The following is a 16,961-nucleotide window of genomic DNA, read 5'->3' as shown; positions in this document are numbered from 1 at the left end:
TAACTATTATTATAAGAAAACTCTACTAATGGCAAGTGGATATCCCAGTTTCCACCGAACTCAAGTATACATGCCCTCAACATGTCTTCTAATGTCTGAATGGTACGCTCTGACTGGCCATCAGTTTGGGGATGATACGCGGTACTAAGGGCAACTCGCGTTCCCAACTCTCGTTGCATAAACGACCAAAACTTGGAAGTGAACCGCGAATCACGATCAGAGATTACTTTCACCGGTACACCATGTCGTGCAATAACCTCGTCAATGTACAATCGTAGCCATTGATCCATCGAATAAGACTCGCGAACAGGAAGAAAGTGAGCGCTTTTTGTCAATCGGTCTATGATAACCCAGATACTGTCGTGTTGTCTAGATGTCTTTGGCTGTTTCGTCACAAGGTCCATCATCAACTCTTCCCACTTCCATACCGGAACTTCAAGAGGCTGTAAACTTCCATATGGTTTCTGGTGTTCGGCTTTCACTTGTAGACAAGTGATACACTTTTCAACATATCGGCCAATATCAACTTTCATTCCCAGCCACCAGTATTCGGCACGCAGATCATGATACATCTTTGTACCTCCCGGAGAATAGATAACCGTGATTTATGTGCTTCCTCTAGAATAACCTCTCGCAAACCCCCAAGTATCGGTACCCATATTCGGGTTTTAAAGACTTTGAGACCACGATTGTCTTCAGATAAGGAGTCTACATAGCCAACCATACGTTCAGACTTCACGTGGTGTGGCTTTAAAGCCTCGATTTGCCACTTATGAAGGTCATCGATAAGAGTAGACTTCATTGAAACATGAGTGATAGCATAACAAATACTAGCTACATGTGCCTTCCGACTCAGCGCATCCGCCACAACATTGGCTTTACTTGGATGGTATAGAATTTCACAATCATAATCTTTGATCAACTCCATAGCTCTTTGTTGACGCATATTCAGAGTCTGTTGGTCGAAGATATATTTCAAGCTCTTGTGGTCGGTAAACAATTAGCACTTCGTGACATAGAGATAATGTCTCCAAAGCTTAATAGCAAACACAACGGCCGCTAACTCAAGATCATGCGTGAGGTAATTCTTCTCATATTCTTTCAGCTGTCGAGAGGCATATGCAATTACTTTGCCTCGCTACATCAACACGCATCCCAAACCCAATTTAGAAGCATCGCTATAGACCACAAAGTCATCATTGCCCTCGGGTAAGGCAAGTACCGGTGCACAAGTCAAACAATCTTTCAAAGTCTGGAATGCATTCTCTTAAGCCTCAGTCCATACAAACTTCACATTTTTACGAGTGAGTTAAGTAAGCGGTACAGCAGTCTTTGAGAAATCTCGTATGAATCGTCGATAATAACCCGCAAGACCAAGGAAACTACGAACTTCGGAAGCATTCTTTGGTTGTTCCCACTTTTGTATAGCTTCAATCTTAGATGATTCCATAGAAACGCCATCACCCGAAATCACATGCCCCAAGAATTGTACTCGACAAAGCCAAAATTCACATTTTGAGAATTTAGCATATAGTTTTTCCTTCCGCAACAGATCCAACATCTCCCGAAGATGTGAAGCATGTTCAGCCTCAGACTTAGAATATACRAGTATGTCATCGATGAAGACGATAACAGACTTATCGAGCATAGGACGACACACTCGATTCATCATATCCATAAAGGYTGCRGGGGCGTTAGTYAATCCAAACGGCATAACAAGGAATTCATAATGTCYGTATYRGGTACGAAAAGCTGTCTTTGGTACRTCCTCTTCACRTACCCTRAGTTGATSATAACCCGAYCTCAAATCAATCTTTGAGAAATAACTTGTGCCCTGCAACTGATCGAATAAGTCATCTATACGCGGTAATGGATACTTGTTCTTTATCGTTACCTTATTCAATTYGYGGTAATCGATACACATACAAAAYGATCCATCCTTCTTCTTCACAAACAATAGCGGAGCACCCCAGGGTGAAGTGCTCGGTCAAATAAAGCCCTTGTCTAACAACTCTTGCAATTGACTCATCATCTCTTTCATCTCGGCCGGTGCAAGACGAGATGGTGTCTTTGCAATTGGTGCAGCACCCGGCACTAAATCAATACGAAATTCTACTTGCCTGTCCGGCGGTAGACCAGGCAAGTCATCTGGGAAAACATCTTGGAATTCACATACTATAGGCACATCTTTCACAGTTTTCTTCACTTCTTTGGTTGCATCCAAGACATATGCCATGAAAGAAGAGCAACCCTTAGTAATATAACGCCGTGCTTTAAGTATAGATATTACCATCACGTCACCAATGCGTCTTTCCCCATAAATATACAAGTAGTCTCCGTTCTCGACTGGCAACCTAACCATCCTTTCATAACAGATGATAACCGCGCGGCTTTTCACTAACCAATCCATACCAATCACGACATCAAAGCCACGGATATCTATAGGAATCAAGTCTACGGAAAAGTTATGATGGTCTAACACTAAAGTGCAGTCTCTAAATACTCTATCAGCTACCAAAGGGACTCCATTAGCAGTATCAATGGTAAACGGTATAGGAAGCATAATTGGCACAGACTCCTAGTAGCGAACATAATCATGCGACACAAAAGAATTTGTAGCTCCAGAATCGAATAAAATACGAGCGAGTTGGGAGTTAACAAAGAAAATACCGGTAATGACATCTGGCTCATTGCGAGCCTCTTCCGCAGTAATCTGGAAAGCTCGAGCTCGTGCTTTGGGTACCTCCTCCTTTTGACTTGAGGAACCTCCCACTGCCGGTCGTTGCACCGACGCCTTACTTTCTTCCCGTCTCATACAGGGGCATTCAAATTGTCGGTGACCAAATACTCCGCAAGAATAACATGCTCGGTCTCTTTTTGGGCAGGTTGTACGAACATGGCCCATTTCACCGCAACAGAAACATCTCAAGCTCGTTGATTCAGTAAGGCATCGCCCTTGGTGAGTTTTTCCGCATCTTTGACAAAGACGTGAGGCATTCGACTACAATAGAATAGTGTTAATTCCATAATCCACACTTGTATGTCTACGGTATTAAAAAGAATTATACCTGAAGTGAATAGGCTTGGGATTGAGCACGCGGAATGTTTTGAGATTGACTCCGCCTCGGAGTGAAAGATCGAGATTGTCGCTGAGTAGGTACATAGAAGGTTCTTTCATTCCGTTGCCTTTTCGGCTCAAAATTTGGTTCATCAAGTATAGTTAAATCGTGTTCACGACGATGAGCGTACTCCATAGCTTTATTGAAACTTGGAATATCGCGATTGGCAACAAACTCCCGGATTTCTCGCCTCAAACCATCGACAAAATGTTCGATTCGTTCGTGTTCGGAAGATAAGAACCGTAAAGCGAAACGTGCCTTTCGGTTAAATTGAGTCTCATACTCAATCACAGACATGTTCCCTTGCTTGAGTTCTAAGAATTCTTTCTGAAGCCTCCGTTGCAAGTCGATCGGGCAGAATTGCTCAAAGAAACGAGTCTTGAAAGACTCCCAAGTCAAGCTTTCCCGTTCATCTTCAGTAAGGGATTCAAAAGTTGCATCCCACCAAGTGAGTGCACGTTCTGTCAACATTGCACTGGCATAATTCACTTTATCCTCGTTTAACACTCGAGAAATCCGAAATACCTTTTCGGTGTTTTGGACCCATTGCACTGCGGTTACTGGATCAGAGAGTCCGGTGAATTCAGTAACGCCGCCACTACGAAAGTTTTTAAACGAGACCCGCTCAGATTTGGCTATTGAGGAATCACCCAAGACTTTATCTTTACCCTTTCCCGTGTCATGCTTAAACTGTTTAAAGGTTTGTTCAACGAATGTCGAGAGTCGTTTCATTAATCGTTCACCACGGGGAGACAAGGGTGTATCATCCTCATTCAAGTTGGGATCGGGATTGTTTTCTCCATCATCGGGGTCTGGTGGAGGTGGCTAGCAGCGTCACCATCAGACATTGTCCTAAAAGGTGTATACATATAGAGAGTATTAAAACATATAGAGTATTAAACAACATCCTATCCATGGTCCCTTACTTAACTTTGGTCTCTCTTAATGGTCCATATCCCGTATAAATCATTACTTAGTTACTATATAACATCAACGCCTAGTTTAAGTCTAGATACCGATATAGATACCTAGTTAACTTAAACCACTGCTCTGATACCATATTTGTAACACCACGGTTACATAACAAACAATTACCGAACCACCATTAAATTAATTTAGTTTTAAAAAAAAACTCAAATTACGGGATAACGATATAGAGCCCAAGACACATAATTTAATACTTAAAGTTTACATAACGTGATCATCGGGGACATGTCTACCCGGAGCATACTAACTATTTACAATCCCAAAAGTTTAATATACATATTTATATATACCTAAACCAAAAGCAGCCTTCAYCTGYAAATTCCWATHGATCACTCGACCTTGTTCTTACTTTTGCCCAATTTCCCTGAAAGGTTAAAACCACTAAAAGGGTAAGCTATAAAGCTTAGTGAATTCAGGTGAAAATATGCGGTTACAAAGCATTACATAAGCATACATACTAGGAAACGAAGAAGTACTCGAAAGCAAGTTTGCATAGTACCAAAGAAACATTGTAATTATACCACACAAAGTTATGTATAAAATGTACTTTAAACGAGGGAATCATCAAGAAAACATCGATACGATCAACATTATTCTTTTCGAGATCATGTAAATTCAAATACCAATTAACTTTCACACAACTCATAAGACTTGGCACCGAATCCGTCCTTCCTCTCCCGGATTGTACCAAAGTCCTATACTCACCCCCTGACTCCCACTGGGCAGTGAGTATGGCAACCCTCTGATTGTCTCACCGGACTCCATGAAATATCGACAATTGGCGCCCAAAACACATCACAAAGATCAAAAGAAGCAATTTGACAATTCAAGGGGATATCCAAGATCTAACATGATTCATGGAAGAAAAGTAAAGCATATAAGCATATATAACCACAAAGTAACACATATCTCCACATAAACTCACAATGTTGTTAAATAAGTTCGGTTAATCAAACCGAAAGCCAAACCGAAAAGTTGAATCTCAACTCTTGTTCAATGATTGGAGAACACTTCCAAGGCCTTCAATTATGCTTAAATACCACCTGGAGTTCATATATATATATATATATATATATCTCCATTAGCAATGCACAACAATAACACATATTTAACCCTTTTTAATTCAAGCATTCTACTTTGTTTTCACTATATTGCACCTACTTGCAGACCTGTTTTTCCCACCTTAAACTCAAAATCATCTAATGACTTCCAAATATGAATTGTAGCCCTTTCTCATAGCTTTCTAGAGCCTATTTTTATTGATTTTTAGGATTTTTCAACAATTTTCTACGAATTTTATAGTATAACAGCAGAAGGCTGTCAAAAATCAGCTTAACCGCACTGAAAAGATGACGCTGTTTAGTCATCCTATAGTTGGAATTAGATTTCGATGTACAAATACGAAACAAATTAGACATTCCTAGATTTCCGATGCCACTGACCTCATATTTTTCTGATTTTTCTATGATTTGATATGATTTTTTCTAAAACAGTGCAGTAACATGGTTTTCAAACTCCAAAAATCTCATCTTTGTCCATTTAAGTATCCAATTCCATTCCAATCCTAACCAAATTCAAATGTTAACTTAAATTTATCATTATCAAGGTAAAATTAACAAGAAACCATGGTGCATACACCCATCTCTACCAATTTCACCAAAACCCGTCTTTATATAACAAAAGTCAAATTTCCTTACCATTTCTTGCAAATCAATCATGGAATCAAGGAACCAACGAATGTATAATCATAATCTAAGCATCAATTCATGATTTCTTCACTTATTTTAAACATGCATTAGCTTATCTCACCCAAATACTATCATACTTGATGCAACTTCAAGAACAAGAACAAGGATGAGATTTACCTTCAAATTGATGCTTAATCCTTCAAGATTGATGTTAATCTCCGTAGTATAAAGTTAGATTTGGTCTCCATTGATAAGAATCGCACCTAAATTTTCTTATACAAGGCAGTAGCTGAAATGGGGTCTTAATGGGTCAAAAATCGTGTTTTATTAGCTAAAACCCGAGTTGGGTCGGGTTTGACCCGGCTGGGTACTCATTTTTTACCACTAAACACTAAAAATGGCATAACTTTTTGCTCGGAACTCAATTTTCGATGAGGTTTTCGCCTACGCGTTTGTAACGAGATAATCTACAACTTGCAATAAAAATATTTCAGAAAACATCTCCCAATAAAAGCAGTTTTACTTATTCGTAACTTAGACGTTACTTTACTTAATTCTAAGATTTGACTTTTTGATCGGAATCGTGTAAAATTTTTCCAACACTTCTAACACCTCTGAAATGATTCTAAACCTAGTTACAAACCTTCAAATTGCAGAAAACATCTTTCGTTAGAACCCAACGCTCAAAACCATACCGAAACATGGCATTTTTAACACTTAGAATTCTTTTCCATTACAACAACCTACTTTAAACACTTTCAACTACAAAATACTCATTTTCAAGCCAATGAACATACAAAATATGATAATTGAGCAAGGTTAGTCAAGGGTATGTTACAAATACCTCTTTCTTTTGAGGATTTCGTCCTCAAAATCATTGTTGCTCAAAGAGTTGTGGATACATGGCTTTCATCTCGTCTTTGTTCTCCCAAGTCCAATTTGGACCTCGGTGATGCTTCGATTTGACCAACACCAAGTCTACAATCTTATTTCGAAGGTTCACCGTTCTTTCATTCAAGATAACTTCCGGTTCCTCCATGTATGTCAACCGTTTATCAACTTTTACCTCCGCTAAGGGAACCGCTTCATCATGTTTACCAAGACACTTTCGTAAATAACCCACGTGAAAGACATCATGAATTCCGGCGAGTTCTTCCGGTAGCTCTAAACGATAAGCTTGCTTTCCCACTCGCTCAAGTATCTTGAAGGGTCTAACAAAACGAGGACTTAGTTTACCTTGCTTACCAAATCTCAAAACCGCCTTCCAAGGCGATACTTTCAACATGACCATATCACCCACGTTGAACGCAATTGGTCGCCTCCGATTATCCGCATATGATTTTTGTCGATCTTGTGTCGCTTTCATTCTTTCTCGTATAACTCGGATCTTGTCATGAGTAATTTGGATCAACTCAGGACCGGCCAAAATCTTTTCACCCGTTTCTTGCCAACAAAGAGGCGTACGACACTTACGTCCGTACAAAGCCTCAAACGGGGCCATTTTAATCATTGAATGGTAACTATTATTATAAGAAAACTCTACTAATGGCAAGTAGATATCCCAGTTTCCACCGAACTCAAGTATACATGCCCTCAACATGTCTTCTAATGTCTGAATGATACGCTCTGACTGGCCATCAGTTTGGGGATGATACGCGGTACTAAGGGCAACTCGCGTTCCCAACTCTCGTTGGATACTCGACCAAAACTTGGAAGTGAATCGAGAATCACGATCAGAGATTACTTTCACCGGTACACCATGTCGTGCTATAACCTCGTCAATGTACAATCGTGCCCATTGATCCATCGAATAAGACTCGCGAACAGGAAGAAAGAGAGCGCTTTTTGTCAATCGGTCTATGATAACCCAGATACCAACCAACTGTTTCTTGCCCACCTCGTTCCAACACAACGGTGTTCGACTTTTTCGCCCATACAATACTTCAAAATGTGCTGCTTGGATACTCAAGTGATAACTGGTATTGTAGGCGAACTCAATCAAAGGCAAATGACTATCCCACGATCATCTGAAGTCAATAACACATTCCCGAAGCATGTCTTCGAGTGTGTGGATCGTTCGTTCACTTTTCCCCTCAGTCTATGAATGATAACCCGTGCTCAACTTTATCTGTGAACCCATTTCCCTTTGGAAACTCTTCCAAAACATACACGTGATTCGACTGTCTCAATCAGAAATAGTGGATAATGGCACACCGTGACGTGTTACCACTTCATTAATATACAGTTTCGCTAGCCGGTCCATAGAATACGATTCTTTTTGTTAAACCCCAACCTATGAAAGTGTAAGTAAGAAGTCTCTTACTCTAGTCGAATAAGACTTAGTCTATTGAAGCGGTCTGGACTACGAGCTCTCATGCAGAAGATCAAGAAACCAGAGCTCTTACTCAAGAGTGAAAGTTCCATTAATACAGAGCCTGTGCTCTATCCCCATGGACGATCAAGCCTTGTGCGCCAAAAAGCATAAGCGCTTGACACCAAGTTACAACTCCAAGACCCAGAGCCTTTGCATAGTACATGCAGAGCTTCTGCATATGCAGAGCCTCTGCATAGTACATGCAGAGCTTCTGTATGTTCATGCAAAGCTTCTGGGTACCTTCTGCATGGAACGTGCACGTTTTAGCTCAGACATTCTCGCAAGCATCTAACAAATTTGAGGCGGCTTGACCAAGTCTGCTCCGCTTTTCAAGGGAAGTCAAAGATAAGGATGCAGACCAGTCAACTCAGAGTTTCAAGCCTATTTTATAGCATAGTTTGTTAGACCTAGGCGTATATAAGGAGGCTTCCTCCTCAGGTTCAAATAACCTGAAGGAGCCGACTTATACTATACGTAAATTTTGCGATATTACGTTTTGCTTTGATTGTTCTTCAATTTTATCAATAAAAGCATTCGACATATTCAAGTCATTCAATTGTTTTTCCTTTCACTTTGAATATTTCGTTTAATCATTCTGATACACTTTAATCATTCGTTTTCATTATTTACACTGTGTTTTTAACAAGTTAAGAGTATCTGGGTTCAACAATTGGTATCAGAGCCTGCTAATCAAATTCATTAATTAGTCGATCGATATCCGACTGGATTTTACTCTTAATTCTTTTGATTATTCGTTTTAAAAGGATTTTCACTCATATTTTTCTCAGTTTTAAAACGTTTGCTTTTACGTAATCTGGAAATCGTTTTTCTGTCGATTATCTTTCTCGTCAAATTTTCTTCTCAAAATTTTGATCTAAAATGTCGTCTCAATCGTGGAACTCCATGTATAGTGCCGGTTCCTTGACAAAACCTCCTACTCTCATTAGGGAAGAATATTTCCAATGGAAGATTTGGATGATAAACTTCTATGAGGGTCTAGATCTAGAACTTTACGAATCTATTCTAAATGGCCCATATGTCCTTACCACCATCATTCCTTGTATTCCAGCTGTCGGTGATACGGTTGAGGTACCTGCCAGGCGAGTACCTAAACTTCGTCGTGACTGGAAGGACGAAGACAAATGCAGAGTGGAAGTGGATCAAAAGGCCAAAAGACTTTTGATCATGGCGCTTCCCAACGAGATTTTTCAATCTCTTAATGCGTGCGCCTCCGCCAAGGATTTATGGGATCAACTGGCTAACCAGTTGGAAGGAGATATAAAAATGAAGAAAAATCATCGTGCTCAATGCCTCAACGAGTACAACAGCTTCAAGGCACTTCCCGATGAGTCTTTAGAACAAACTTATCACCGGTTCAACACTCTGATCAACAAGTGTCGCAAATGTGACGTGATCAGAACACAAGAGGAGAAAAACATGCTATTCTTGAAGAGATTGAATGTTGAATGGGGGAACCTGATGATGTCCCTCCAGGAGAATTAAGATCTAGAGCAATGGACATTGCACGACATTTATGGGACTCTGCAGGCTCAAGAACAAGAGGTGCAGAAAGCCAAGGTCGCTCTGGGTGGACCTCTGGCTTTTGTCTCTGATTCAAAAGAGATAGGATCAAGCCAGCCACACAGAGAAAGAAGACCCAAAGAAGAGAGGAGAAAAGGAAAGAAGGCTCTCATCTTGGAGAGTGATGAAGAAGACAAAGCTTCTAGCTCTGAAGACGACGATATAAACGGCTTTGCACAATCCTTGGCCCTGATCACCAAGGAATTCCAAAGGAAGTTTGGGAAGAAGGTCTTTGAAAAACGAGGAAGACAGAATGATCGAAGCAGAGGTAGAGTTTTCGAAGGAAGGAACCCTCCATCTGTTTCTAACAAGAAGGAGGAAGAGCCATCGAACCAGAAGAAGCAAGGTGTTCGATGTTTTAGATGTGGAAAGATGGGGCACTATTCCAAAGAGTGCAGAGGTCCTTTAGTGAACGACAAATTGTACTATAAAAATAAGTACAAGTACAATCGATCACAAAGAAGCCTCATGGCAGAACAGGAGAATTGGGTCTCTGACTCCTCGTCTGAAGAAGAAGACCAAGCCAATTTCTATGGGATGGCTGTGGAGAATGACAGAGAAGAGTTTGGATCTGACTCCGAATCCCAGGTATGTTCCATCTCTGGCTATTGTCACTCTGACCTGGAAGAGAGTGTCTCTGCTTTGACTAACGATCTCGTCAATCTACAGGAAAAGCTCTCTTTCAAAAAATCCAAAAGAAAATCTATGAAAAAAGAAAAACTATTTTTTGAACGAGAGAGAGAGCTGCTAATTGTAGAAAAACAAGAGTTATCAGTGGAAAATGAAAAAACTTTTACAAACAAAACGATCCACTAAAATAAGTCTTAAAACGGAGTGCTTAGAATTAAAAGCGGCAATTAAGAAGAAAGAAACAGAGCTTCTAGAAAAGGAACGTGACAGATTAAACGCTGAGGCCCTAAAAGACTATTTTCAAAAGGAAAGGGAGTTCCTACACCAGAGCTTACAAAGAAAAGAGCTCTTGATTAAGAAATATCAAGATGCTCAGCAGGTGTACGAAAAAGTAAATTCTCAACAGGATAAAGCAGGGATAGGTTATATAGACCTAGACCTCACCTGAAAGAAGAAAAATACTCTTGAATCAGTGTTTAGGTTAGGCGAAAAACAAAAACCAGATTTTCCTATTTTAAATACAGCCTCACCATTCAAAAGATGTAGGCTTGAAAGTGGAGCCAAAACTCCAAAGTTGAAATTTAAAAATATCTCTTACTCTTCAAAATGTGTGCCGCAAGTTGATTTAAAGTGCATACAGAAGACAAACGCTCTACAAATCTCGAACATCCTAAAACTGAGAATGAGGTTGTCAAACCTGAACCAGATGAAATCAATAGTTCATCCACAGGAAATTTTCTTAAAACTCTGGATCTAAAAATATTAGATGACTCCACAAAAACGATAAGACAGGTTTTCGAGCAAGACTGGCTTGAGACCTTGAATTATCCTCCTAAAGGTCATGCGGATTCTTCTGAGTGTAACTCCTCGGATACTTTTGAATGTCCCACAAAACAAAAGACGGACGAAGCTTCTAGCTCATGCATACGAGAATCTCAAGCTCTTAATGATACCTCTGTATTTCGACATTCACACAGAGATTTTCTTGACTCTGACTCTGACTCTGAGTCAGAGGTAAACTCGTTTAAAGAGCAAGTTAAGACAGAGGTCGTTGCCAAAGAACCAGAGGTTGTAAAACCCCCTATTGAGAAAAAGATTATCCTAGGTTCTGGCCGTGTAAGCATGACGACAAGTGTTAAATCCGCTACCAAGATTGAATACAGGGTAAAGAGTAGAAAGTTTGTTTCTTCAACATCAAAGGGCTCAATTTCCAAATCTAAGCCAATTAAATTCACTCTGGAACAGAGGGGAAAATCCGTTGCATGCTCTAATGTTAATTCCTCTATTTCAGAGAGGCCTCTGAAGGCCAAAAGAGTAGGAAAGAAGAAAACAGAGAAGACTCATTCATTGTCTAAACAATCAGATCTTGATAGGAAGTTTGTTAGAACTACCAATGCTAGGAATGATTGTAATAATTTGTTCTTTAAATCTAATAAATCATTTTGCCATTCAAAATGTGTTCATATTTGTAAATGTTTCTCTTTGCTGCGCAAGTTAAAGCAGCATTTCTCTGACCCTAACTGTCTTCTCTCTGGTCATCAAGGATTAAATCCAAGAAGATCCAGAAGAGAAAGAAGGCTCCTAAAGCCAAGTATGGTAACTCAGGTGAATAAACGAAGCCTCTCCCAAAGCCTAAAAAGCTATCCTCTGTCCCTAATCATCGAGGACCCATTATGAAATGGGTGTCTAAATCCCTATAATTTATTTTGCAGAAGCCACATGTGGACATTTGGTATCTTGACTCCAGATGCTCAGGACACATGACCGACAATTAGAGGTTGCCCTCCTCATACAGAGAGAAGATTGGAGGAAAAGTGACCTTTGGGGATAACATGCAAGGAGAGATAAAGGRATATGGAGATCTACTACAAGGTAAGGTTTCTGTCTCTAAAGTTGCTTATGTCTCTGAGCTTAAACATAATCTTTTGAGCATAAGTCAACTATGTGATTCTGGCTACAATGTCAAGTTCCAAAAGGAAGCTTGCTTCATTATGTCAGAATCAGGCCAGGAGTTGCTAAGAGCCAAGAGAAAGGGCAATCTCTATCTCATGAACTTCTCACCAAGAGATAATTCAGAGACTTCTGTCTCGTGTCTCGCAAGTGTGAAGAAGCTTGGCTCTGGCACCACAAGTTGTCTCATCTCAATTTCCAGAATATAGAGAAGCTTGTGAAGAATAATCTGGTTGACAGACTTCCTGCCATAAAGTTCGAAAAGGACCATCTCTGCTCTGCATGTGAAAATGGGAAAGCTCAAAAGAGCATCCCATAAAACTAAGACAGATGTGTCATGTGTCAGACCTTTGCATATGCTTCATGTGGATCTTTGTGGTCCAATCTGGTAAGAAGTATATCTTCGTTTTAATTGATGAATACTCATGATATACTTGGATTGAGTTTGTAAGGTAGAAATCAGATGTCCTAGAGCTACTAATCAAGCTGATGACCTAGATTCAAGTACTTCTACAAAGAAAAATTCAAAAGCTGAGAAGTGATAAGGGAACAGAGTTTAAGAACGCAAAGATTGATGCGTACTTAGACACAGAGGGCATAACTCAGAACTTCTCTGCATCAAGGACACCACAACAAAATGGTGTCGTGGAAAGAAAGAATCGAACTCTGGTCGAAGCAGCAAGAACCATGCTAGCAAGCTCTGGTCTTCCAACCCGTTTTTGGGCTGAATCCATCTCGACCGCTTGCTTTATTCAAAATAGAGCAATGGTGGTAAATAGGCACATGAAGACGCCATATGAACTAATTAACCAAAGAAAGCCTAACGTTAAATTTTTACATGTCTTTGGTTGCAGATGCTTCATCCTTAATGATCGAGATCAATTTGGCAAGTTTGATAAGAAGGCCGATGAAGGCAAGTTCCTTGGTTATTCCACAAAAGCCAAGGCATACAGAGTCTTTAATCAACGAACCAAGACGGTCATAGAAAGCATCAACGTCTCGTTCAACGATAAAGAACGAGTGACTTCAGAGTACCTCAGCTCTAGACTCGAGCTTAACAACCAGACTTCCAATTCTCAAATGAAGTCAAGGGAATTGGAACTCAAGCTCTTATTTGAAGACTTCTATGGCGATGAAGACATCTCTGTACGTGCACCGAGAGATGAATCTTCAAGTGTAAGTGAAAAACCACAAACGACAAGTACATCAGACTCTGGTCCCTCACACACCTCTGCTTCCTCTTGTGATCATGCCAATTCACAACCAGAGCAAACAAGCTCTACATCAGAGCCCAGTCTTGTAGAGTCAGAGCATAATACCTCTGGTTCTGCACCTGGTTCCTCTGTACCATTATCCGAGGGGGAGCAAGCAGAACCTTCTTCGCCATCATCGAGCTTAATGCCGAATATGCCTATGGAACATGATCAAATGTCCCCTACCTGTGTATCTGTCCCAAGAACAAAATGGACAAAGGATCATCCTCTTCATCAGATCATTGGTGAACCTTCAAGCGGTGTGAAGACAAGGGCTGCCACAGCTGATGAATGTTTATTCGTAAACTTTCTAAGCATGGTAGAGCCTAAGAAAGTCCATGAAGCCCTACAAGACCCCAGTTAGGTCGACGCTATGCAAGAAGAGCTCCAACAATTCTAGAGGAATAAGGTATGGACTCTTGTACCTTTGCCAAAGGATAAAATTGCAATTAGCTGTAAATAGGTTTTTAGGAACAAGAAGGATGAGGATGGGATCATCATAAGAAATAAAGCTAAGCTCGTAGCAAAAGGCAATTACCAGGAAGAAGGCATAGGCTGTGACGAGACCTTTGCGCCAGTAGGAAGGCTAGAAGCTATACGCTTGTTCTTAGCCTTTTCTGCGTATAAGGGATTCAGAGTCTATCAAATGGACGTTAAGTCAGACTTCTTGAATGGTAAGCTAAAGGAGAAAGTCTACATTCAACAACCTCCAGGGTTTGAAATATCCATACATCCAGAGTATGTCTATTTCTTGGACAAAGCTCTGTATAGACTTAAGCAAGCACCTCGAGCCTGGTATGAACATCTCTCGTCTTTTCTCTTGTCTAATGGTTTTGAAAAAGGTAAAATCGACACTACTTTGTTTATTAAGAGGTATAAAAGTGAGATGCTCTTAGTACAATCTATGTGGACGACATTATCTTTGGTTCAACGAACCAGAGGCATTGTGATAAGTTCTCTGCGTTGATGAAGAGCGAGTTTGAAATGAGCATGATGGAAGAATTAATTATCTTCCTCGACTTGCAAGTAAAATAGAGGAAGGACGGTATTTTCATTAGCCAAGCTAAGTATGTCTCCGACATATTAAAGAAATACCAACTCCATAACTCTTCCACCATGAGAACACCTATTGCTACGGGAACTAAGTTTGACACGGATCCATCTAGAAAACCGGTGGATGTTAAGACTTACCGTGAAATGATTGGATCACTACTATACCTCACGGCTAGTAGACCAGACATCATGTTTGCTACATGTCTCTGTGCTCGATTTGAAGCAAACCCAAAGGAATCTCACCTTTCTGCTGTGAAAAGAATCTTTTGATACCTTAAGGGAACTCAATTTCTAGGTCTCTAGTATCCAAAGCATTCTAGTTTTGATCTTATTGTGTACACAGATTCTGATCATGCAGGTTGTAAACTTGATCGAATGAGTACATCAGGAGTTGCCAATTACTTGGGGACAAACTCATAAGCTGGACCTCAAAGAAGCAGAACTGCGTCTTTACTTCCACAGCTGAAGCAGAGTATGTAGCTGCAGCCAGTTGCTGTTCCCAAGTGATATGGATGAAGACTCAACTGAAAGAATATGGCGTAGAGTTTGAGAAAATTCCAATTCTGTGTGATTCAGAAAGTGCTATCGCAATCACAGCCAATCCTGTGCAACACTTAAAAACAAAGCACAACGATGTTCACTATCATTTCATCAAGGACCATGTAGAGAATGGTACGATTGAAATGTTTTTCGTTAGTACAGATTTACAACTTGCTGACATATTTACAAAAGCTCTTGATGAAAAGAGATTTAACTTTTTGGTTAGCAAGTTAGGTATGCTCAATCTTTCCAACTAAGCCAGAGCCTCTGCATGTAATATGCAGAACCTGTGCATCCCTTTTTGCATACTTCTGTTCTAGTTGTTTTTATTATATTGATCCATGAGACAGAGCCTCTGCATAGTACATGCAGAGCTATTGCTCAAAGTCCTAGTTGTCTTGTGATACAGAGCCTATGTACCTTGGTTCTTATGCTTGTGCAATACTTATCAAATATGATCCAATCATAGTTCAAGGGGGAGCAGATAAGTAGAGCTCAAGTCGAGGAGGAGTACAAGATCATGTCACACAGAGCCTCTGCTTCACAACTTTTATGTTTATAGGACAGAGCCTCTGCCTCTAAACATAGCAAGTTTTCTATATAGAGGGCATTTATAGTCCAACCATGAGTCTCTATGTGAGATCCTAAGGTATGTTCCATTTCTCTTATGAAGTACTCTGGTTCTTTTCAAAATCGCAAGCAACTTAAATACAGCAACTCTATACTCCCATACAGAGCTTCTGTCTAATGGTTGCTATTTTACACAAACCAGAGTATTTACAATTGTTAAATTTATTTTTGAAAATTTAAAATATATTATTTTATTAAGAAGGCGTACGGTTCTTATTTTTAATATTTTTTTAATGCTGTCATTTAAACTAAGCGTCACCGCCTGTGAGCTTAATTTTTCAAACGCGGGAGGCGCCACTTGCAGCTGGCAGTCCACGTGGCGCGCCCCCACAGGCTGCGTAAAAACCGCTTCAGTTTTAATCTGACGATTGGGGCGCAAATTACTCGAGTGCTTTTTATTTTCCTATTTAAACAAATTATTTACCCCCAATTTCTTTTTATGCTTACAAAGAAATTTAAAGAGAACTCGTCGTCTTCAAGCTTCCAACCGCCATTGTTCCTCCTTCAAGGTTTCATACCAGTTTTTGGAACTCCATTCAGGGATCGAAACTTCATCCTGTTTGTCAAGTAAGTTCTATTAATCCTTTTCTCAACCCATTTTAAGAATCACGAACAGATTCTTGAAACCCTAGTTTTCTCTCAAACCCTTCTTTCTCTACTAAGAACCTGCAAAAATGTCATCTTCAGAATCTGGAAATTCCCAAACACACACCACAACCCTAAAAACCATTGAGGAAACCAGTCAAAACTTGGTTCCTCTTCCAATCAAACCAAATAACCATGCCCTCCACCTTTCTCTTGAAAATTTCGACCAAAAATACCACCCAATCATCAACATCCTTCAAAACCACTTTCTAAACCCTTCTTTGACAAACACCGATGACCTTGTACCTAAAAGGTATATCCAAGAATTCTGGCAATCTTGCGCCATCACTGACTCTCAAAGAGGAATCGTTGGAGACTTTTATGTCTCATCTTCTAAGAAGTTCGTCACCGTTCGTTTATCCAGGTCCCAAGAATCCCCTGTTGCTCCTATTGGCACCTCTGAGGGCAGAAGCAGAGGCAAAGGTAAAGGCAGAGGTAGGGGGCAGACCAGAGGCAGAATAAGCCAGCCAGAAATTAATATGAATCAAGCAGAATCAAACTCTGAAAATAT

General features: G+C 40.1%; 1 protein-coding gene across 1 annotated transcript; it reads right to left on the bottom strand.

Annotated features, from left to right (window-relative positions):
* Nucleotides 1–2,578: 2,578 nt before the first annotated feature.
* Nucleotides 2,579–3,851, bottom strand: LOC112506162. Its single transcript, XM_025110185.1, has 2 exons — nt 3,069–3,851; nt 2,579–3,001 (listed from the first exon to the last, which is right to left on the bottom strand). Exons 1-2 carry the CDS (start codon nt 3,849–3,851, stop codon nt 2,579–2,581), a joined length of 1,206 nt encoding a protein of 401 aa, XP_024965953.1.
* Between the last annotated feature and the right edge of the window lie 13,110 nt (nt 3,852–16,961).

Source organism: Cynara cardunculus (genome assembly GCF_001531365.2).
Source record: "Cynara cardunculus var. scolymus isolate 2C chromosome LG 2, CcrdV1, whole genome shotgun sequence".
Classification (NCBI taxonomy): domain Eukaryota; kingdom Viridiplantae; phylum Streptophyta; class Magnoliopsida; order Asterales; family Asteraceae; genus Cynara; species Cynara cardunculus.
This window is presented reverse-complemented; position numbering and strand designations above follow the sequence as displayed.